The sequence below is a fragment of the Diadema setosum genome, chromosome 12 (genome assembly GCF_964275005.1).
Source record: "Diadema setosum chromosome 12, eeDiaSeto1, whole genome shotgun sequence".
NCBI lineage: Eukaryota > Metazoa > Echinodermata > Echinoidea > Diadematoida > Diadematidae > Diadema > Diadema setosum.
The window spans coordinates 3,871,248-3,897,050 of NC_092696.1; the positions used below are offsets into that span (position 1 = coordinate 3,871,248).

General features: G+C 38.6%; 1 protein-coding gene across 1 annotated transcript in view; it reads left to right on the plus strand.

The window, feature by feature from the left end:
• The window catches only part of LOC140236297 (uncharacterized), a 191,133-nt gene that overhangs the window by 159,653 nt on the left and 5,677 nt on the right, over positions 1–25,803 (plus strand). Inside the window, exons 9-15 of the mRNA XM_072316251.1 lie at positions 613–798; positions 2,404–2,586; positions 7,767–7,949; positions 10,635–10,817; positions 12,545–12,788; positions 14,495–15,699; positions 19,338–19,398. Coding sequence (XP_072172352.1) covers positions 613–798; positions 2,404–2,586; positions 7,767–7,949; positions 10,635–10,817; positions 12,545–12,788; positions 14,495–15,699; positions 19,338–19,398 — 2,245 coding nt within the window. The remainder of the gene's footprint in view (positions 1–612; positions 799–2,403; positions 2,587–7,766; positions 7,950–10,634; positions 10,818–12,544; positions 12,789–14,494; positions 15,700–19,337; positions 19,399–25,803) is intronic.

Consider the following 25,803-nt stretch of genomic DNA (forward strand, 5'->3'; position numbering starts at 1 on the left):
ACAAGCAAAAAAAAAAAAAAAAAAAAAAAAAAAAAAGGGCACCAGGGCAAAATCATCACTTTAACGCGAGGTCTCCATTTCTATTGTTTTCGAGTGCCACTAACGTACTTCCGGGGTACCCCCCCCCCCCCGCCCCCGGTTACGCCGGCCATGTTTCAAAGGGGTCATCCAACGAGCAGAAGACAGCGTATCTATCTTACTTTTCTGAATTCAGTAACTGATCATTTGCGTAATCATAAAGTGCACGAGTTCACTGGTCATCACATTTACAGCAAATGAAGTGATGATATTCTTCCTGGTATATATCTTCTTCTCTCTTTACTACAACAGTAATCTCCTGAATAAAGGCAAAGAGTAAGCGTACATTTCGCTCTCATCAAACGTTAGTCGTAGAAATTGACTGGTTTTATGGATGAGACTTGATATATGAATACGAATGTGTTCAAGGCATGCTCCAGATTGATCAATTCACAGTTGCATTCACGTTTAAATTTGTCTGCTGTATTCTTGTTCACCATTCATTCATGCCATTTTAGTGCATTTTAGCATTTTAGCCTTCTCAGTTTTACACTTTGTAATAGCTTGATATGTTTGGTTTTTTTTTCCGCACAGATTCAAGATCTGGATTTGTATTTCAGCAACAGCCATGGCGATTTTCAACATTATCAATCCTCAATGGGAGGAGACTTGGCCCGATGGGTGTTTTCAATGCCACGTCTTTCGAACTTCAGGCTGGGGTGTCCCTACTTCCCTGATTATTTCCTGTCAACAGCCGTCGCCTCAGCAGCATTCTGTCAGGTAGGTAATCTTCAGCTATGCGTCATTTGCTGTTTGGTGCGGAGTAAACCTGATGAAAAAAAGTATCCTTCACTATGACTGTCCTTCCATGTTATGTCGCTCCTGTCGCCTGTTAGAATACATGCCATACAATTTTTATACACGCCATCAAGAGAAGGACAGCACGGACATCACGTCTTCAAAATTGTCTTACTGAATTTTATTTGTTTATAATTGGATCGGAGTTGAAAACTTTCACAGGAATTATGAGAAACCCAAGTTCATTCAGTTGACACAGCTACCTAGCGCTACAATTTCAGGAAGGTAGGGCAAAATGACGTTTTCGATTTTCAGCTGGTATTGTGAGTTTCGAAGACAACGAATAGGGTCACGGTCATGGGTCAGGTACTTTCCTCAGACCTACAGCACCGGTCTGTGGTTGGACTTTCACAGCAGCTCACTCATTCGGAGAAAGAATTAAGCCGGACAGTGATATGGAAGCTGCTATACGCTGCCATTGTATAAACTGCCATAAAAGTTCAAATCCCTGATGCAGTTCGCTCGCCTGAATTGTGAAGCAATTGATAAAGCGTCTTGGAAGAAAAAAAAAATTATATGCGAAAGTATACAAGGCAGTAAACATATATTTCGAAACCAAGTGTCGTGAATTGAAACAGAAAAGGCGAAAAGTCTGCAAAACTCCAATGACACATCCGGAAAATGTGAAGGATGAAGCTGAACAGTACAGCAGAAAAAAAAAAAAAAATGTCTGACAATCCATAGAGTTGCTGAAAAGCCCAACCAGAAAACCGATGAGATCATCCTCAGCTAAAAAAAGAAACAAAACAAAACTAAACAAAACAAAACAAAACAAAACGAACTCGGGGTTGAAAATGGGACTCAAAAACATCGACAGGTCTCACCAATACCTTAACTGATATCTTTCCTAGAGGAAAAAAAGAGTTGTTTTGAATACAGGTCTCTAATAGTTCTGAATGGTGGTACCGTGTATTGATGAAGGGAAATGGGAGTGAAGCTTTTGATTTTTATGAAAAGTTTAAAGTATTACTTATATTACCCAAAATTGAAATGTAAAGCAGAAATTGATAAAGATTGAGAAGAACATTACGAATAAAAAGAGTGATAATAGTATAAAGCTTCCTTGAGCCACTGGCTCTGCCGACTGAATTTGAACACTTTAGAAAACAGCAGATCATTTGCTAAATCAGAACATCCGTAAGTTTACCACATCTATAGCAAACGAATGGCAATATTTTTGTTTATATCTAAAATCACACGCTTAAAGTGCAGTGACTCATCAGAAGTAGCATACACTCATTATAAAGTGCACACATCTACAACTGTCATTACAACTGCAATGGTATCCTGGAATGGGACATACCGGAGATTTCGTTCTCATTAAACCTTGAAGTCTGAGATATATTTTGATTAAATATAGTTGCTTGAAAGGCTCGTATACCAAGTATATTTAATCTGTACATTGCATTTCTTTGACAGTTACATTGGTATCTGCTTTTGCGTTCAATTATCCCTTCCTTGACATTTTAACGCAATTTCATAATATATCTAGTTTTCTCGATCTTTTAATTGGTTGTTTTTTAACAGATTCAAGACCTTGGTTTGAATTTTGGCAACCCTCATGACGATTCCCAATATCAGTACTCTGTGGGAGAAGACCTAGTCAAATGGTTATTTACTATGCCGTGTCTTTCGAGCTTTAGTCTGAGATGTCTCTACTTGCCCGAGAGATTCCTGTCAACAGCCGCCGCCTCAGCATCATCCTGTCAGGTATGTTATCTTTCACTACACACCATTTGCTGCTGGGAGCTTATGAGCTATAATATAATTCTTATTTGGACAATGGGTAACCCGTTGTCATGTTGTTGTTGTTTTTTTCTGAGAAATAATTTCTGCGCAAATTCATCTCGTTTATAGTTACAAATCAAACGTTGATTGTAAATGTATTTTCTTCAACCTTATCTCCTGCAATATGTAAACGAAATGACAGGTATGGACACCTTTCCTGACGCTAAAACTTTTCACCCTGATGAGTTTGACTATTGAATTTCTGCTATGAAACAAATTGCATATAAGCTTTTCTACATATTAATTGTAGATTTTTTAGCATTTTTACCATAAAAGAAATTCTTAAACATATCACCCACAACAACACTAGAAATGACATCACCGGTAGTAGTTTTCTTACTGTACTTACGTATAGGTAGTAGAAGTCAACGCAACTCGACCCTGCGAATTGTTTTTCATTTCCATTTTCTTTTGGCATACATGAATAATTTGGTAAAAGGAAATAAGTGACCTTCCCATCATGATTTGGTGTACATGTAATGAATGGTACATTCGCTCAATGTAGTCTACATGTACCATCTAATTAGGTATACACCACAAACATACAAAATCTATGGTCTATTGGACCTTCGGTGTAGAAATAAGGAATTTCCCCGGTCTCTAAAAGTGCATGTAGTTTAGCGTGGCTAAATGCAGTAATGAAAAGCTAAAGCATGACACTATCAAATGTTTTTGACAGCACTTTGTGTATTTTTAGGTAGAAGGCTTAGTTGTAATATCAAATATGACCGTGCATCACAAAACGAACAAAAAGTCGCACACACTGATTTTGCATGAGGACTGAAAATACGTGAAATGGGTCAACCTACCCGATCTTGACTTTTTCATATTTTCTGAAAGAGCAAGTCTTTCTTTATACATTATGCTGAAATTTTGGATCATAAAACGGGCGGGGAGTGTGTTTTTTAGCAATTTATCTCGAATATTTTTGTAAGAATAGTGTAATTAGGTGTGTCTTTAGAATCCCTTTTTCATTTCCGAAAAACCTTGCACATACCTTTCACTTTCAACTCTAATAACTTTTGAGAAGATAGTGCTACTGCTTTGAAAGTTAATATTAATTATGGGCAGAATGTGTTAATAAGGCATATTTAATTTCAGTTTAATCTGATAATATTTTCATTGTTGTTACTCAGGTGGTTTACTTTGTGTTTTTTGTCCCGTTCATCGCACAGTCAGCACGGTTTGGTAAAGATTAAGCGCTTGAATAGACACTGTACTTCAGAGCCTCTTTTACTCAGTTCACACTTTTCCTGAGTTTGTGCTTTCTATCTAATATTTAGATAGGTTAGGAGAGTCCATTTCAATTGAGTTATAGATCATTTTAAAGCTTAAAGTCTGCTCTTTCAGAATATGGTCTTAACTAAAAATTCATGTTTGGCGACTTTTTGTTTGTTTTGTGGTGCAGGGTCATACATGTGATTTAGCTGGCCTTATGAAACGAAGGATAATTCCAAGCTCTAACTCTAACTCTTAGCTCTAGTAATTGCAAACTTCAGTCAAAGAAATTATTTGTACCTACGCTGCACATTCAAATGCCATGGCATGTTTCATTTCTGTTATTTATTTACGTATTAAAAATTGACCTACATAATCTAAAACAAATCTTACAGCCTCTAAAGAAGAAATCCACTACAGAAGTTTATTTACAGAAAAGAAAGTCACAAACGTTTCCTTGAACTATGTTTAATTGGATGAGTTTCTATACTGTTTAGAGAGCAGGGGACTTGAGGATTTTTATTTGACATTTGACCTTCTTATGATTTTCATGCATTGAGTAATCTCGAAAGTATGGAGAAAAAAGTGTAGTTTCAGCATGAAATAAACGCAGAGTTGGAATCCCTTTTTCTTTGCTCAATTTTCCATTCAGTATAAATGGTAACATTTTAGGATTTCAGCCTCTCCTGCGATCCTTGACGTTTGACCCCATGACCCTAAAATTTCCAAGAATCACTGTAAGACAGTGTCTGCATTATGTACTAAATTTCCATAATGATACCTTGAGCAACTTCCAAGATATGGAGATGGAGTGAAATTTTAGCATTTTCACTTGACCTTTGACCTCATGATTTCAAACTTTCTCATTTTTTTTTATTAATCGCGTAATTCATTTATAAACCCAGTTTCAACTTAATACCTTCAGGCAGTGCATAGATGGTGGAAATAGTGAAATTTTGCGGATTTGACCTTGACCTTTGATCTTTGACCTTGAAAATGTGCACCCAAAAGTTGATAGGCACTCTTATAAAAGATATACTCAAACGGGTTCTTAGATACAATATCCACAAAAATTGACTACGGAAGGAACCAAGGACGGACGGACGGACAACCCGAAAACATCATGCCCCCTTTGACACTTCGTGGTGGAGGTATTAAACAATTACATGCAGAATTGTGCAAAAGTGAACAAAGGAAGTCTTGACATCGAAAAGATCTCTTTACAAGTCGTAAATATTCAAATCAACATTTTGATGATGACATGCCCTCACAATTTCTTGCTCATTTCATATATACAGAAATGACAAAAATATCATGATTTACCTGTATAAAATTTACATAAAAGTTGCTGTAAAACCACCCGTAATAAAAAAAGAACAAATATTAACCCTGATATATATCGGTATGCTTTAACCTGTTTTAGGTACAATAGTTTTGATGTATTTTGATATATAGCATACGCGACCAATTGTGAGGGTAAGACGTCATCGACTCGCTCATTAACATACTGCACTGATGTCCTAGTCCTAATGTGCAGATTAATGCCCCGTCACTGACCAGGCACGCTAATCTGGAAACATTAAACTGCACATTACTTTAATATGAGACCATTCTGAAGCAAATAATTTTCACACAACAGTAGATATATAATGTACTTTTAAATAAATCCCACAAGGATTGGAACAATCATCCTCCAGCAGTCCCACTGATTCCCACTGATCAGTTACTAGCCATCCCCTTTAAGTTCTTTTATTGATTTTTACGATAAAAAACAAACAAACATGCATTGCATACATAGATGAATATAAAGCATACAATAATCGATAAGAATGTATAACATAATAGATATAACAAATTAACAAATAACGCTCTTAGATATTTAACTGAGGAATACAGCCTTTGGTAAAATTAAATAGGAAATATAAAAAAAGAGAACTTGGAGGAAAGCTTCAGAGGCCTTGTGAGGATGTAAGTTTTCTTAAACCTTCTAATGAGGTATTTTACCGACATATGTTACAAGTCAGATTAACGAGGAAACAATTAAAACACACACACGCACACACACACACAATACAAAGATATATAGATACAAACTAAGAGAGATCAACTTTCATGACTAGTTCAATAATAATGACCTATTGAGGAACTTTTTAAACAATCTTAATGTTTGACATGACATAATGTTATTTGTGACCCTGCACCTCCAAACAAACAAAAAGTCGCCAGACATGAATTTCTAGTTAGGCCTAGAGCATATTCTGAAAGAGCAGACTTTAAGCTTTAAAATGATGTATAACTCTAATCAAAATGACTCTCCTAACCTATCTAAATATTGGAAAGAAAGCACAAACTCAGGAAAAGTGTGAACTGAGAAAAGAGGCTCTGAAGTACAGTGTCTATTCAAGCGCTTAATCGTTACGAAACCGTGCTGGCTGTGCGATGAGTGGGACAAAAAAACAGAAGTAAACCACCAGAGTAACAACAATGAAGAGATTATCAGATTAAACTGAAATCAAGCATGCCTCATTCAACACATTCTGTTCATGATTAATGTCAACTTTCAAAGCAGTAGCACTATCCTTTCAAAAGTTATTAGAGTTGAAAGTGAAGAGTGTGGACATGGTTTTTCAGAAATGAAAAAGGGATTCTGAAGACACACCTAATCACACTATTCTACCAAAAATGTTTGAGTTAAACTTCTAAAAACTTACACTTTCCTGCCCGTTTTATAGTACCAAATTTTAGCATAATGTAAAAGAAGACCCGCTCTTTCAGAAAATATAAAAAAGTCAAGTTCGGCTGGGTTGACCCATTTCACTTATTTCAGTACTCACGCAAAATCAGTGTGTGCGACTTTATGTTCGTTTTGAGGTGCACGGTCACATTTGGTAATGAGTTCCAGATGACAGGATAGCTAAATCTGACAGATCTTGGAGTAAAAGTGGAGTTAACTTTAAGCAAATGGAATCATGACATTTATGGGTCTCATAATGGTGAATAATGGTATTGATATTAAACATTTTGCATTACGTGCAATGGTAACACGCCGTTTTTGAACACTATGTAAGCACACTATATAAGCAGTACCCACCGATGACTGTTAAGTATTCTGGGCGCTGTGATTCTCTGCCTAAGTATTGGAACCTTGAATCATGATGAGATAATTCCTTGAGCAGCTCTTTCCGAACTAATTTTTGGGATGGGATATGCTGTGACAGTAGGTGATGGTGCAGTCAATTCTACGGCATATCTACATTAAAAATAGTAATGTGCACACTAAACATTCTATAAAATTTACATCAACAAAGAGTCAACAGGATGTTTCAGCCTTCTGTGCTCATTGGGTCTATGCAGTATGATTGAATGGACTGAGATCGGTCAAATTTAGTTTGCTGTTTGTTGGTACCTTTTGCAAAGGTGGCTTCAATGCAATTTTGTGCACTTGTTTCCTTTTACCACCGAGATATATCAGAAATCTGGCCAAAATGGTAATATTAGGATTTTCCGAAATGACAGCATCCTTCAAATATGCCAGTTCAATAAAAGTCAATATCTGTAAGAATGTCACTTCCTTCCTTTTGTCAAAGTAGGGCAGTTCAGCAGACACGGTGGAATCATGTTAAAATCACATGCTTTTACAAAGTTAATTGCACTAAACCATGAAATCTTGCTGTACTTTCTTGTCCTGGAGCAGGATCATCAAACCAGATCGCAGGAAAAGTTGAGAAATGCGCGTACTTGTACAGGTTGGGCATGTCCCAAACCTTCGCTTGTACATCAATCTGTTATAATGTTGACATCATCTATTCTCATTATTGTTTAAACGGATTTGTATTACCTTTCATGTTTTGTTGATATATCTTTGGTTTCTTTTCTTTTTATAGATTCATGATCTAGACTTGGATTTTGGCAACTCTCCTGACGATTCTCGATATCAGTCGTCAATGGGAGGGGACTTTGTGCTATGGGTTTTTACTATGCCATGTCTTTCAAGATTGAGATTGAGATGTCCCTACTTGCCCGATAATTTCCTCTCAATGTCCGCCGCCTCAGCATCATCCTCTCAGGTATGTCATCTTTAGATATGCGTCATTTCCCATTGGGAACTTAGTAGCACCTTATCTTAAAAAAAGCACAAATCATATGTGATTTTCGTGATAAATATTTGATTCCTCCTTCAGCCGTTTGATGTATGAAAGAAATAAACAGCAGAGGCAATTTTGCTTCAATAAAAATGACTTCCACTATAATATTCATAAAGTAAATATATTGATAGACATAGAATGTGTCATCTCAATGGGCACTGTGCCATTTTAAAACTTATTTCTTGCAATACAAGTTTTCAGCAAGACGCAATTAATGATCTGTGCTTTGAAACCAATGATGGACATTTTAAGCGTGGAGAGAGAGAGAGAGAGAGATAGATAGATAGAGAGAGAGAGAGAGGGATTTAAACGTTTGCATTCCATTCGGTGACACAGTGTGTGCATGTGTGTACGGCTTTTCGGTTTCACTGTTCCATAGGATCTCGAGATGTTTTTCTTTCCCTTTTTGTGATGATTTTTTTTTTTTGCCATTTTTTAAAAGTTGATTAAATTTTGTGCACATTTGACCCATTCCTTATGGAAATAATGTTTTAAGAAAATTGTGTTTTAAAGTTAAACCATTTGCTGAATAAACACAGATCTTCTTTTTTGGAGTTATGCACAGTTCGGGCCAAATGTGTTCCTGTTGCAACTTTTATAATACTTCTCGATCCTACTTGCAATATTCACACCTTGAAAAGAAAATATTGAAAGGAGACCTGTGACTGCACGATAACAACACAGAGGCAAATTTCTTCAAAATTACCAAAATATGTCTATGCATGCACCAAAAACCACGCAATAAGATTATTCAACTACCTAAATGTAAAAAAAGAGTAAAGTATTTAATGAAAATTCAAATTATTTTTATTTCAGATAATGTTTTTGTTCTAAAAATAGGAAATTATGCTAGAAAATAGGATTGACATTACTAAACGTTCCTTTATATTATAGGTTCCTTGGAAAGTCATGTTACAATCTACTTTTTTAAATACAAAATATTTTATACTTTCAGCCAGGAACCAAGTTAAAACGAAGTCATTTGTTTATGCTTTTGTCATTTTCTAAAACAAGCAAGCCAAAGAGAAATAAAAAAAAATCAATATAATTTTTATTATGTTTACCGAGGTATTTGTCCCATTTATTGCATAAACCACAGCTCGGTAAAATTAAGCGCTTGGGTAAACCCTATTTACTATGAACTTTTTCAGAGTGTGTGCTCCATACCCCCGTAATATTCAGACAAACTAGGAAAGACCGTTTGAATTGAGTTATACATCCTAATATAGCTTAAAGTCTGCTCTTTCAGAATCTTCTCTTCAGTCAAAAAAAAAAAAAAAATCATGTCTGGCGACTTTTTGTTCATTTTGTGATGGAGGGTCGCATTTCTTTGTGAAAAGAAAACACCCATTTGTTTTCAACCATATCCCGAATAAGGCATTCACGTGATACTTGTGTCGTGAATAAAGGCGCTTCTGTATCCCACAACGTCCCTCTCAAAATCAGGTGCTACAATACTCAATGAATGTTATATGTGCTCCATAACATTAACCTGAATGGAATATCATCTCTTAAGAGAGAAGCTGGAAGAATGTACTGTACAAGTTGGCGTAAAAGAAGTGAAAGAGGTGATGATTAAGTTTTGAAGCGTTTGGGCACCATTGTGATCATGTGAGACAGAGGTAGTGTAATTATGATGTGGTAGTACCACAAATAAGAAGAATTGGCGCTGCTGTCTTTTGCTGGGATACACTGTACATCATTTGACAAGATTTCTCTTTTGAATGCTTTGAATAAATTGACATATGCTTATTGTATCCTTTGCGCGTCAATCGGGCACAGCAATTGAATATGACTAACTGTGATTTCAAAAAAAAAAAAAAAAAAACAACCCCAAAATTATATTATTACCATTGCTACTGACACAGTCTTCCGTATGTTCTTACATTTGTAAGTTTTGATGATACCTTCTTTGCCCTTCCTACAATTCGTTGAACTGCTTGTTTCTTTTTTTTTTTCTTTTTTTAGCGTGGAGGAGAAACACAATTATTTGTTCCCGGTAGATCCTGCTCATGTTGGTATTCGAGAACCATCTTTATTCTGAAAAGAATACTATTCATTTTTTCCGTATGTGAATACAAATACAGCAAGTTTTGCAAAGCCTGACCAGAAACTTAGAAAAAATAACTGAATGGCAAAAGGTAATACTAACAGCTTATTTGAGCCATTGCATGCATTATTGAAGAAAGAACATCTATCTTTAATATTCTTTATGCAGTAACTGGTCGTTTGATAATCGATAAAGCCTCCCTTAGAAGAAACAGTGATAGGTATCTAAAATCTCTCTTTGCAAGAGGTTTGAACCATTAAATTTGCCGATTCTCTTTGTGTGAAGTGTACCAATCTACTTTTCACTTTAACTGCAATGATGTCCTGGAGTGAGACAGAAATTAGATTTCGATCTCATTAAACGTTAATCAGAGATATCGTTTGACCACAGGCTATGTGTATTTCGCTTGAAGAGCATCTGCATTTCAGGCATGTTTCAGGCTTCTGCCTCTTCATTAGGCTCTTTCACTAACTCTTGATTTTCCTTTCTTACGATTGTCATCTGGTTTTATATATATCTATTTCATATTTTCAGTATTTTTATTTTCCTTCCCACAGATTCAAGATTTGGAGTTTCATTTTGACAATCAAAACGACGATTCCCGATATCAGTCTTCGGTGGGAGGTGACTTGGCTCAGTGGGTGTTTACTATGCCAAGACTTAGAAAGTTCACTCTGTCGTGTCAGTACTTGTCCGATAGTTTCCTCTCAACTGCCATCGCCTCAGCATCGTCCTGTCAGGTATGTAATTTTTGGCTAAGCGACAATTTCCGTTTGGAATTTTGAAATTTTCAAATTTGAAAAATAAAATCACTAGTCGTGTTTGACTTTCTTATTGAGCCATAATTCTTTGCATATCGACATTGGCCTGTTTCGACTCCCTAAAACACTGGTCTTTCCCAATATTAAGTCATCAGTGTATAAAAGAAAAGAGCATCAGAAATAGTTTTGCTTCCATATAAAATGTATCAAAACATGAAGAAAGTGACATGAAAAAAAAAAACACACTACACGGACTTTGCGCAATCGTATTTTTTTTTTTCTGATGATACAACCCGCCATTCCGATGACTTGGAAACAAATGTGACGCAAGACTGAATAGTCAGAGAGAGAGAGAGAGAGAGAGAGGGTGAGCTCCCTGATGAGGTGTTATGGTGGTGCCGCTGTATTTTTCACTCAAAATACACAATGAACACGTGGATGAACAACACGTAGGGACAAGATAAAGACCGTATAGGTTTCGTTACACACAGAGAGAGGCAGGGTGTACACAGACACAACCACAGACACATGCACATACACATACAGTTCGGATACACACACACCCACACACACACACACACACACACACACACACACACATACAAACCTCTCTCTGACTATATATATATATACATATATCGAAATATGAAAATTCTGCGTTGGCGTGTAATAAATAGGTATCAAGGTAAAAACTGTCGTATAAAAACACCGCAGCAGCCCCCCCCCCCCCCAAAAAAAAAAAGAAAAAAAAGGAAAAAAAATGGACTGACGTTTAGGATAAAGACCTTCATCAAAGTAAGACTGAACTTAAACAATTTGATGCAAGAAACTATTAGAAGACGCATAATATTGCCAAGATACAAATAATGATAACAAAAACTAGCTGGAAGCATGGTATACGCGATAGGGATTGTCGCCACAAAAGAAAGAAAGACTTGAAAAAAAAAAAAGAATTAAAGCAATAATTACCTGTTTTAGTTTTAAGGAAAACCTACTAGTTTTTTTTTTCTTCGTTATAACTAAATCTTGGATATCCATGCACAGCCGCATTACAGATAGAACCGCACACACGAAACACACGAAGGACTACAAACTGTTGCAGCTTCTAGCTCCTCCTTGCGTGATTAAATGGAATTGAATAATCAGGTTGACGATACGTATATTCTGACGTCGAATAACACTGAATGATTCTGCGTGAGATAATGAGATTATCACAGAGATCTGGGGTTTCTGATTTCCATGCTCGCATACGCAAGTCACAACGGTTATGTATCATTATCATTGGCTGTAATTAGTTCTATGGAATCTATCTTTGGTGCATGTATCTTATATTCACGTTTGTTACACAATATGTATGAAGAGTTTGTTTGCAAAAACCGATAAGTCCATTTTTTAAGATTTTGAGTTATGTTCTCTGTCATAAAGTGCAAAATAATACCTTTTAAATGATATATTGGTCACTACATAATAATAAAGGTATATTTTTGAAGTTATGGGAAAAGAAGCACAAATTTTCCTATTGTTCTCTTTATTTTTCTCGACCTTTAATCGCAAATATCTCCATTTGGGCAGATATGGACTTATCGGTTTTTGCAAACAAACTCTTCATATATATATATATATATATAATATATATATATTAATATCTATATTATAATCTCCAAATACATTTTTTTATTTTTTTTTCTATTTCTTTCCTTTTACAGATCCAAGAAATTTCCTTACATGCTGCCGTGATGTACTCGAGCTTTATCGTCTCAGATTCAGCGGCAGCCAAGTTGGCACAATTTCTGTGTCGTTTACCCCATCTTACACTTGCCGATGTCAATTGTGATAACCTACCAGGGACATTTTTCATGACAATTGCCTCACAGGCTCAACGATGCAAAGTAAGAATCAATAAATTATTGTCATCTCTTCACCACGTGTTCAAAATGGGGCGAGGGGGAGGTGGGGGGATAAACGTTCATCCAATAAAATGTTTGATATACTGATATTATTTATTATCTGGGTTGCGCGCGCCTTGTGGATGCCCGCCCACACTGCTCTTGCTTTTGTCTTATATTTTGCTGATCTTGTATAATGTTTGTGCTTGTGCTGTGTACCATCTGGTTTCTGTTCGTGTAGAGAATCAACTAGACAAATTGGGGGCTCTGGTAAGCTTATTTTGTAACAGTGCCGTCACTGAATTATTTGAGGGTTGCCTCACTCTGTATGCATAGCTTGTACAGCCATGTTGGGTACATTACACATGTAGCTACAGGTGCCTTGCTGTTCAGTCAAGCTCGAAGTATTTTCACTGATCCTGTCACTGTTCAGTGCTATTGTTAATCTACTGAGTACCAGCTGTATGTCATTCACAATGAAGCCAGTCACCTCTATAGCCTTTGTACTTACTGTGATCCTGTTGTGTTATTGCTGTCAAGGGTACTGCCTAGATGCATGTACGCCTAATGTCTGCCTTCATAATGTTAGTGCACATTATGCACAAGCCTATCCATCAAAGGGGAAATATGTTGGTACCCCTGTACGCTATCATGCCAACTCAGAGGCCACTTTTCAGAGTTTGTTATTGATATCTGGAGATATAAATCCCAATCCTGGCCCTGAGAGTGGTGGACTGCAATTGTCAACAATCGAAAACTCATCGAATTCTAGACATTCATTATCATATGTGACCCTGCACCTCAAAACAAACAAAAAGTCGCCAGACACGAATTTTTAGTTAAGACCATATTCTGAAAGAGCAGACTTTAAGCTTTAAAATGATGTACAACTCAATTCAAATGGACTCTCCTAACCCATCTAAATATTGGAAAGAAAGCACAAACTCAGGAAAAGTGTGAACTGAGAAAAGAGGCTGTGAAGTAGAGTGTCTATTCAAGCGCTTAATCTTTACCAAACAGTGCTGGCTGTGCGATGAATGGGACAAAAAACATTAAGTAAACCACCAGAGTAACAACAATGAAGGGATTATCAGATTAAACTGAAATTAAGCATGCTTCATTAACACATTCTGTCCATAATTAATGCCAACTTTCAAAGCAGTAGCGCTATCTTTTCAAAAGTTATTAGAGTTGAAAGTGAAGAGTGTGGACAAGGTTTTTCAGAAATGAAAAAGGGATTCTAAAGACACACCTAATCACACTATTCTACCAAAAATGTTCGAGATAAACTGCTAAAAAAACACACTTTCCTGCCCGTTTTATGACCCCAAATTTTAGCATAATGTAAAAGCAGATCCGTCCTTTCAGAAAATATGAAAAAGTCAAATTCGGCTAGGTTGACCCATTTCACTTATTTTCAATCCTCACGCAAAATCAGTGTGTGCGACTTAATGTTCGTTTTGAGGTACACGGTCACATATGATACACAAACCCTTCGCTCGTTTAATTCAAACCATTTTTCAACTAGATGGCGCAATGATAACCCCACTGCCTGGAATCGGATTGTCTCTCTCGGTATTAACAGAAGGCGGAGGACACATAGGGGAAAACGAGGTGGTCATTTTTACTTTGATAACAATTTGAAGTTAGGTGTTTTAAATGCCCGTTCTCTACGTAATAAATCGTCGGTATTCCAAGATTTTGTTACCGATCACCGTTTAGATTTCACATGCATCTGCGAAACCTGGTTGTCCTCGTCTGATGATGCAGCTATTGCCGATCTTCGTCCGAGGGGCTATACCTTCCATCACTGTCCAAGGGTCTCCAAGCGCGGAGGCGGAGTTGGGTTTCTCTACAAGGACAATCTTCAAGTTGTCATAAACCCATCACGGAAATACACTACCTTCGAGTCAATGCATGGAACTGTTTCGTATGAACACTCCTGTGTGGACATCGTCGTTGTGTATAGACCTCCTGGAAATCACTCTTTCTCAACATTTCTCGACGAGTTCTCACAGTTTCTTGATGAGTCTATGTACAGACCATCACCTTTGGTGATCACGGGGGATCTGAACATCCACTTTGACAATACTTCATCCCCAAATACGCTGAGGTTCAATGATCTCATCAGTGGCCATGGCATTTCCCAGCTCGTCTCATCTCCTACCCATGATAAGGGTCATATTCTGGATGTCATCATGGTGCGAAACTCTGACAATGTTCTCTACTCCAGCCCCAAGGTCTTTTCCGGTATCTCAGACCATTCTGCAGTTTCCTGCTTGCTAAAGTTTGTAAAGCCTTCTCGTGTTATGTCTGAATTCACCTGCCGCAATGTCAAGAAAATCAACAGGACAGCATTCGCCGAGGATATTGTCAGCTGCAAACTGATGTCTTCCCCAACTGACAGTGTGGACTGCGTTGTGGAAAATTACAACTCAGCGCTCAGCAGACTCCTCAATATACATGCTCCTGTAAAGACTCGAAAGATCAGGAAACGCACTGACTGTCCTTGGTACAACTCTGACATTGCAGCGGCGAAGCGGAAACGTAGGAGACTCGAGCGCAAATGGCTTTCCAACGGTAAAAGTGAAATTGACAGGAAATTATTGTGTGCTCAGAAGAATGTGGTAAACTCCCTGCTGAAGAAGGCCAAACGATCTTATTACGTGGGCCTCATCGAAGACTGTGGCGAAGATTCCAAACGGCTCTTCTCCGTTGCCAACCGCCTTCTCAATCGAAAGCAATCTTCACCATTACCGTCCCACACGGACAGTTCTGCAATGGCCGAGACTTTCATCGATTACTTTCGGAATAAGGTAGAGACTATCAGTAACAGTCTCTGTCCAGACGAATCGGCGCAGGAGCCCCTCACGACAGCTTCCCTTGAAATCCTGAAGCCCACTGATCCCGACGAGGTCCAAGCTCTTCTTCGCAGATTACCTCCCAAGTCATGTTCTTTAGATCCAGTCCCCACTGTATTGATAAAAGATTGTTCATCCATTTTCGCTCCTATTATTTCAATGATTGTGAACCTAAGTATTGATCAGTGTTACGTCCCCTCATGTTTGAAATCTGCATATATAACACCTCTTTTGAAAAAACCTTCCTTAGACCCAGATTCACTCCAGAATTACCGCCCCGTGTGTAACCTTCCATTTTTGTTTAAAATTTTGGAAAGGATTGTTTTCTCCAGACTTACAGATTATCTTTTGGTTAATACTTTATTTGATCCTTTTCAATCCGCATATCGTCCTTACCATAGCGTAGAAACCCTTCTTCTCAATGTGTCGAACTTCATCCTACAGGAAATGGATCGTGGAAATGTCACTGCTTTGATTTTACTTGATTTGTCCTCCGCCTTCGATACTGTTAATCATGCAATTTTGTTAAACACCCTCCAATCTCTTGGTGTAAAAGGTCAGGCATACGAATGGTTTAAATCTTACCTTTCATGCCATTCACAGGCAGTGTATGTCAACAGCTGTAAATCAAATGCTATGCCTCTCAAATGCGGTGTTCCACAGGGCTCTGTGGGCGGGCCCACCTTGTTTTCCATCTATCTTATTAGCCTGGGACACATATTGCGCCAGCACAAAATTAATTATCACATATACGCTGATGACATTCAATTGTATTTGTCTTTCAAACCTAACCAGGCCGATGCCTTACATGCTTTGAGTCAGCTTGAGAATGCAATGAACGATGTTTATTCATGGCTGAACTCACATTCTTTGAAATTGAATACGGATAAATCTGAGTTTTTAATGTTTGGTTCGAAGACACAGTTAGGTAAACTTGACATTAATTTCATCTCTTTTTCCGGCATGTCAATTAGTGTGTCCCAAACCTGTCGCAACCTGGGTGTAATGCTAGATTGTAATATGACTATGTCTCATCAAGTTTCTAGCATTTGTAGATCTGTAAGATACCAACTTCGTAATATCGGCTTCATTAGAAAATATTTGAACCGCTCTTCTACCGAAAAATTAGTCCATGCCTTGATATCCTCTAGGCTCGATTTTGGAAACTCTGTCTTATTTAACTTACCACAAACTCAGCTCTCTATGCTACAGAGGCTTCAAAATGCGGCAGCACGCATCATCACACTATCCAAGAAGCACACTCACATCACCCCTATTTTGAGATCACTTCATTGGTTACCAGTCAAAGATCGCATTATTTTTAAGATTTTACTTTTGACTTTTCATTGCATTCAGGGCACTGCTCCTCAGTATAACATTGACTTACTCTATAATTACATCCCTGCTAGATCTTTACGCTCATCCAACTCCGGTTCTCTGATAATTCCAAGATTCACTACAATATGGGGCACACGTGCCTTTGGCCATGCTGCTCCCACCTTATGGAATAACTTACCTTCAGCCGTTAAAAATTGTTCTTCATCAGACTCTTTTAAAAGCAGTCTAAAAACTCACTTGTTTAAAGCCTCAATTTGACTACTCATTACATGTACTTGATATTTGTATGTCTTTTACCTCGTCACTTTCTCTTCCTTCCGCGCCTAGAGCACTCTGCAGAGTGGATTTCGCGCTATATAAATCATATCAATTATTATTATTATTATATGAAAATCAACAACAAATCAACAACAATAAAAGTTTCCAAAAAATTGGCATTATTATCACATATTATATGTGACCCTGCACCTCAAAACAAACAAAAAGTCGCCAGACATGCATTTTTAGTTAAGACCATCCTCTGAAAGAGCAGACTTTAAGCTTAAAAATGATGTATAACTCAAATCAAATGGACGCGCTTAATCTTTACCAAACCGTGCTGGCTGTGCGATGAATGGGACAAAAAACAGGGAGTAAACCACCAGAGTAACAACAATGGAGGGATTATGAGATTAATCTGAAATTAGGCATGCCTCATTGAAACATTCTGTTCATAATTAATGCCAACTTTCAAAGCAGTAGCACTATCCTTTTAAAAGTTATTAGAGTTGAAAGTGAAGAGTGTGGACAAGGTTTTTCAGAAATGAAAAAGCGATTCTAAAGACACACCTAGAATCACACTATTTTATCAAAAATGTTCGAGATAAACTGCTAAAAAACACACTTTTCTGTCCGTTTTATGATACCAAATTTTAGCATAATGTAAAAGAAGACCCGCTCTCTCAGAAAATATGAAAAAGTCAAGTTCGGCTAGGTTGACCCATTTCACTTATTTTCAGTTCTCACACAAAATCAGTGTGTGCGACTTTATGTTCGTTTTGAGGTGCACTGTCACATATACTAGTGGAAAGTTAGCTTGTGTGCACACTAGAACAATATCTCTCTTCATTCTCGGATGGTTAGATATTTCACGCAGTTTTAGAGGCAAAACGTATACGATCGGCCGGCACGACAATTTGTGGACCTCATGTTGAAACAAAGAATGAATTTGCCTATAGATCAAGTTCAAGTTCAAGTTCAAGTTCAAATTTATTCGTTTTTCCACAATAAAATCATACAGACAAGAATGGTGTGCCAGTATACCGGTTCTGTATGATATTCAAATTAAAACACACTTTGTTCACAAATGGTGCCGGAGGCTTGCACTACCTAGCAATTACTTTGTGAATTCCTGCCTCGGTAAGTGCCTTAGAGAGAATACGTGAATGAAATGCTTCGTGACTTTAGACATAGGAACACCCACAGAATTTATGAGAAATCAATTGGGGACTCAAGACACATTATTCTGCAAAAAAGGTTTTGAAAAAAAAGCAAGGAAACAAACAGCTAATTTCCTTTTTTTATGATCCCAAAATCTACCATAATGTTGAAAAAGTCTTGGTCTTTTAGAAAATATTAAATAGTTAAGATTGATATCACACCCATTATGAGTCCAAATACTAAATTTGCGATTTTATGCACGGCCACATATGTGACCCTTCACCACAAAACAAACAAAATGTCGCCAGACATGGATTTTTAGTTGACAGATTCTTAAAAAAACAGACTCTAAGCTTTAAAATGATGTGTAACTCAAATCGAATGGACTCCCCTAACCTATCTAAATACTAGAAAGAAAGTGCACAATCTGGGAATGTGCGAACTGAGAAAAGAGGCTCTGTAGCACATGGTCTATTGAAGTGCTTAATCTTTACCAAGCCGTGCTAGAGCTGCTGTGCAATGAAAGGAACAAAACACAGGATGTAAACCACTAAAGCAACAACAATGAAGGGTTTATCAGATTAAGCTGAAATTGAGCATGTTTCATTAAAACATTCTACCCATGATTAATGCCAACTTTCAAAGCAGTACAGGTATCTTTTCAAAAGTTATCACACTTGAAAGTGAAGAGAGTGTGAAGGATTTCAAGAAATGAAAAGGGGACGCCAAGACATACCTGATCATCCATTTCTCTGGGTCGTAAAAAAAACTGCTGAAAATACACTTTTCCATTCATGTTGCGATTCCAAACTAAAGAATGATGTAGGAGAAGGATAGCTCTTTCAGAAAATATGAAAAACTCAAGATTGACTTGGTTAACCCTTTTCACCTTTGTTTAGTCCTCACATGAAATCAAGGGATGCGACTTTATGTTCTTTTTGTGATGCAAGGTCAATGTGCCTTTTCATTTTTTTTTTCTTTCCATCATACTACAGGTGGAGAGCATTACCATCAATGGCAAACCTTTACGCGGGTTACTCAGTGACAATCACACAGGTAACCCGTTCTATACTGAATTCTGAAATGCTCATAGACTTGATACGCAGGCCACCAGGTTCCCATACAGAACGGGGTAACAGAGGACGTTCAGTGACGTCACGGAAATGCCTAGCTACTGGCTAAGCAATATTTTTACGCGTTTTAAATACCCACGTGCTTGGCTGGACGGATGAATAATTCTCTCTAGAGACGTCTGTACGAACATTTTTCTTTGCATAGTTTTATTTTATTTTATTTGTGGTTGTTGATAAGTCATATCTATCTTATGAGTCAGAAGTAGAACAGCAAAGAGATTTTACTGTGTCACACTGATGCATATATGTGACCCTGCACCTCAAAACAAACAAAAAGTCGCCAGACATGAATTTTTAGTTAAGGCCATATTCTGAAAGAGCAGACTTTAAGCTTTAAAATGATGTATAACTCAAATCAAATGGACTCTCCTAACCTATCTAAATATTGGAAAGAAAGCAAAAAGTCGGGAAAAGTGTGAACTGAGAAAAGAGGCTCTGAAGTACAGTGTCTATTCAAGCGCTTAATCTTTACCAAACCGTGTTGGCTGTGCGATGAATGGGACAAAAAACAGGAAGTAAACCACCAGAGTAACAACAATGAAGAGATTATCAGATTAAACTGAAATTAGGCATGCCTCATTAACACATTCTGTCCATAATTAATGCCAACTTTCAAAGCAGTAGCACTATCTTTTCAAAAGTTATTAGAGTTGAAAGTGAAGAGTGTGGACAAGGTTTTTCAGAAATGAAAAAAGCATTCTAAGGACACACCTAATTACACTATTCTACCAAAAATGTTCGAGATAAACTGCTAAAAAAACACACTTTCCTGCCCGTTTTATGATACCAAATTTTAGCATAATGTAAAACAAGACCCGCTCTTTCAGAAAATATGAAAAAGTCAAGTTCGGCTAGGTTGACCCATTTCACTTATTTTCAGTCCTCACGCAAAATCAGTGTGTGCGACTTTATGTTCGTTTTGAGGTGCACGGTCACATATATAAATATATGATTACATTTTATTCATTTATTGTCCATGAAAGGAAAATTCGTCTTCACTCAATTTGCATACATGGTCACACATACATAAAACACATACAATATATTAAAAAGAAATACATGAGGTAATGAAACATGACACATTTAATAGTTTTTATTAACATTTAACTAAGAAATGATTACACCAAATAAAAGAAAAACCCACGACATTTATTACATTTTACCTCTTTCTTTTGAAACCCACATGCATTAATGACTATGAAACAAATGTATCCTACTGTATGCTTGCCTATGTAGCCTGTACATTCACATTTTAATTTGTATCAATGTATCAACATGTGGCTGCGAATGAATGTAAGCCACCATCAATGAACTCCAAAACACAGTTGAATTAACAATAAACAACTCCACCAACCCTTAGACCTAGTTAGCAGACACAAAATCTCGTTGCTCGCAAAGGAGCCCGCGCCAAGAGGCCCATAGGCACCACCATCCATTCCACTTGTTTTGCATATACACGGTCCATAGGACAGCAATGACGGAGTCCGCACGCTTCCTGTAGTCTATTTCTGGGCCCTTTTTATCGATTTTTCGCCGACTATACTTAAGCCGAGTGATGGCGAGATCCCGGAAATGCTGCCCCTTAAATCAAGTGATGGCGCGATCCCGAAAACTGCTGCACGTCGGTGCAGCAGTTCCCACTACAGCAGTTATCGGGGTCACGCCATCACTCGGCTTAACGCGTATAGCCAGAGAATAAAGAATCGATAAAAAGTGTCCAAATCTAGACTTCTCCGCAAAACTTCCGCAGACCCTTTGGACACCCCTCCCCCCCCCCACACCCACACATGAATGGTAATATACCATGAAATTTCCAATAAGACTCCGCCGTTTGGGTGCTGTGGAGGTGGCTGATGGCGGATGGTGTCGTCGGCGGCTTCTTGTTAGAAATTTCATTTTATATATTATTTAATGTTTGTGTGTGTGGGCATGTCCAAATGGTTTGATATAGTTTTGCGGACGGGGCCCTTCTTCTTCTGTAGAAGTGCATCCTTAATAGTTGAAGATCAGCGCACTGCAGAGTGGTGTGCATGCCGTCATGGCACTTTGAGAGACCGAACCCTCATTATTTACATAGAGTAAACAGTAAGCTGTGCAGTAGTATCTCTGTACATGTGAAGTGTTGCTAAAAATCATTGGCATGACTGGATGCTGGATGAGGGCTTCCCTCACTGTCTTGTTTAAGACATCGAGTGATGGGAAGATTTCAGGATCTTTCTTTAGGTTGTTCGATTCTCTTCAGGTACAGGGAAAGAAAGATAAAGAGTAAACTTGTGAGCTGGAGTGTGGGATCCAGAATCGGCTAGCATGGCCTCCGGTATTTGACGTCAATGGTGTGAGATGGTCCTTCCACATCAATATCAACTAGGTTGAACCGTATCTTGTAGAGCATTGCTAGCCGACTGCGTCGACGTCTGCTCTGTAGTGTAGGCCAATGAAGCTCATTCACCATGGCGCTGACACTTGATTGGCGGTCATAGTAGTTCATGACATGTCTTGCACTATTCCGCTGGACCTAATCAACTTTGTTGATGTTTCGCTGTGTATGTGGATTCCATGCTACTGCTGCAAATTCTACGGTATTATGGGTCTTATGTAGGTCTTTCAGGTTGTTTCTTTGATCTTACGAGGACATACCTCTAAATTTACGCTGAAGAAAAGCTCGAATGGATTTGGCTTTCTCGGAAATTATATCAAAATTACTATTGAAGTTAAAGGGACACAGTCCTCACGAAATTTAAAAAAAATATATGTTGTTGTTGGTACCTCCAATGAACTACTTTCACCAAAAACAAACTTTAAAATCACCAAATAAGCTCGTACATTTTGGTTAAAAAGTGTGACTCTGCATGGTGAATATGCTAATGAGCAAGTCTTGGCGGAGAGTCATACGTCGTCGATGCACAACTCTTCCCAGCCGTGTTCTGCTCGTTATCCGTACGCTACCTAGTTTACCCGGATGCATGAAGACGTCGGTGGCTACTCCGACTCGTATTTGACATTGTTTCTACGTTGTGTGTGTGTGTGTGTGTGTGTGTGTGTGTGTATTGTGTATTATATTCGCACGTGTGGACGGTACAACTAGATGATAGATCTACGGTAGATATGCGTACGCACCCCGTACGCGGTTTGCCCTTCGCACTTTTCCAGTCTCAAGCGCAGCTGCAGCCCTACCTGTCGCCGCTCATGCATGTTCTATAGTACGTACAGAGTGTACATATTTGTAGGTAGAAACGATTCTACACAGGCCTGCTAGTACACTACAGGGGCGACCGCATTCAGCGTCGTCTGGTCAGGCTATCTTACATCAGTAGTTTTGCTCGAATCGTGCAGAAAATTTTCCAGGAAAATCCTTTTTTCCGTCCCAGACCAACAAAAGTATCGTGAAAGGTGAGCTGTATGGCTGGGAAATATCGGTACAACGATGCCGAACATAAGAAACTTAGGGCCTACAAAATCTCGAAATGGTGTTGTGACCTACCTGTGCGTGGACAATTTGTGAAGCGATGTTTTTACGTGGACCGGCAGGCTGTGGCCCTCGGTTATAAACCGAGAAAACTCCTGAAACCAGATGCAATCCTGACCATTTGCTCACATGAGTTATAAAACAGAAACACCTCGAGCATCGACTTCGAAGAGAACCGAGGGAAAAAAGCGTAGAGAGGTAAGGAAAGTGGCTAGCTATGTTTAATTTACCGTGAGCCTGCAGCCGGAGTTGGACTGCAGTACAGTGCCACTGATCTAGCTGCTGCCAGTGCCGACTGGACATGCACGGCAAAGTGGAGCGAAATCATATCCCTACGACCCCCTGTGTTTACCCTTCCCGGCTCACGTCATATTTTTTTTTTTTTTCGAGGAAAGGCGATTATCTGACTACTTACAGAAATATTGAGATACAAACAATATTTTCTTTGAAGAATTCGACTCTCATGCACAGGTTATCTTCGGTTTGAATGCCAAAATCGACTGGACGGAGTCGAGTGTACTGTGTATGTATACATTGAATGGTAAGGATTTGCGCGCGAGAGTGGTTTCTACGCTAAGAAGTATGCAACACGGACGGAAGCTAGAAAACGACCGTGCCTATTTGATGTCAAGTTCATGGTATATTTGGTTTAAAAACACATATAAATTTATGTTTACAATATCAATTTTTCGTAAATTATATATATCTAAGCTTGAAATATTTTGTTTGAAATTATAAAACCACAAACTTTCACATTATATGATAAAATTGCAACTAATCATTTGAACACTTAAATTGGTTTTTAGAGGCACGGCTGTCAACTTGGTGAGTAGGGCATGCACTACGTAGCATCTTTTTGCCGGCTCTTTCACGATCGCTTGCAGGAATTATTTTTCAAAAATCGCGTACGGAGACAATTTTTGATGTCCAAGCGTATAAATTGGTGAAAGTTTATATTTTTTACTCTTCTTAATTATCAGTACAGTGACAATCTCAGGACTGCTTCCCTTTAAAGTTGCTGTCGATGTGAACCCAAAGATATCTGGCAGATGTAGCTTATGCAAGAAGTACCCCATGGATGTTATGGGTAGAAGTGACTGGCTTACATTTCTTGGTCACACGCAATACTTGACACTTTGCTGGGTTAAAGCGCATGTTCCATGTGCGTTCCCAGGTCTGCAAGTTATCAAGATCGTCCTTGAGTAGTCTCGCGTCATGGGGAGATGATATTCTCTTGTACAGAGCACAGTCATCTGCGAAGAGCCGAATTGTAGAGTTGTTAAAACAGTCCGGAAGATCATTTATGAAGGTTAATAAGAGTAAGTGCCCGAGGACATTCCCATGTGGCACACCAGATGCCACAGACACTTTTTTGCTGACTTCACCTTCAACCTGCACTTGCAGCTGTGTGCGATCTCTGAGGAAGTCTTCAACCCATTGCAGAGTACACCCTCTCATTCCATAGTGTTTAAGCTTGTGGAGGAGCAATCTCTTGGACACCGTGTCAAATGCCTTTGCAAAGTCCAGTCGGATGAGATCAGTCTACCCTTTTTTCTCTGTTCTTCGAGCTTGATAATTGATGGTCAAAGCCAGCTGAGTGTTACATGATTGTCTTTTCTGGAAGCCGTGCTGAGCATCACATAGGATTTCATGGACTGTGAGATGGTTCATAATGACGCTGTGGATGACAATATGTCATGCTCACACAGTTTAGATATGATGACAATTAGGGAGACACGTGTAGGCCTGTAGTTTTCCGGAGATGACCTGCTTCCCTTAAAAAAAAAAAAAAAAAAAAAAGGGAAGAGTCAATGCCTGCTTCCATGTACCGTTCCTTGGTAAAGCGAGGCCTGAAACAGAAGTGTAAGAGCTGGTGCAATGTCTTCTGCAATTTCTTTAAAAAGTCTGGCAGGGAATTCATCTGGTCCTGTCTCCTTGTGTGGATCAAGATTCTTTTGAAAATACCCTTGTTGATAGTGATATGGTCCATTGGTGGGCAAGGGAAAGGTCCAAGGTCAGATAGGTAGGAGTGTCATCAACAGGGAAAAAAGATGCGAACAGATTATTCAGAATATCAGCCTTCCGAATGGGATCACTGTACAAGAAGTTTCCTTCCCCTTCCTTCAAGGGGGACACACCGGGTTCGTTGCAGTATTTTGCCTTGATGATTGTCCCCAGTCTCCTGCTACTAACGCCTGGCTCACTACAGACAATATCACCGAGGCATTGGTTGTAGGCCTGGAGGCAAGTAGTTTGGGTTTCCCTCTTCATTCATCGGTACCTCTTCCAGTCCCTATTCTCTGTTGGTTCGTTTTGTTTTCTGGTACGATCTTGCTTTCCTCCGACAAATTCTTTTGGTTGACGTGTGTACCAGGGCTGGTTAAATCTGGATGAGCTGAGCTTAGAAGGAACATCCTCAATAAGTGTCTTCTTGAGCTGCTCAATCTCGCGGCCAGAGTTTCTAGGCAGGAAACAAAGTTGTTTACCCACAGCTTAGTGTTCCTGTGTATCGCTTCGAAGTCAGCTCTCTTCCCCAATGATGTTCCAGTCAGCTTAAATGACATCGCAGTCACTCGTGCCTGGTAATCCTGCACAGTGGTTAAGAAGGGATGGACGGTTGATAAGGATGACATCCAGAATCTTACCATTTCTAGTAGGAAAGTCGACTATCTGCTCCAAACCAATACGAGCAATCGCCTGGAGAATAGACCCAATTATGGCTTTAGGGTACTGGTGACGAACTACTTGGTCAGTAGGCCAGTCGACATCAGGGAGGTTGACATCTCCTGCAATCCACACTGGTATGCCTGGATGAGTAGTACAGATATCCTCTATGTGATTTCTAATTGCCGTCATGTACGG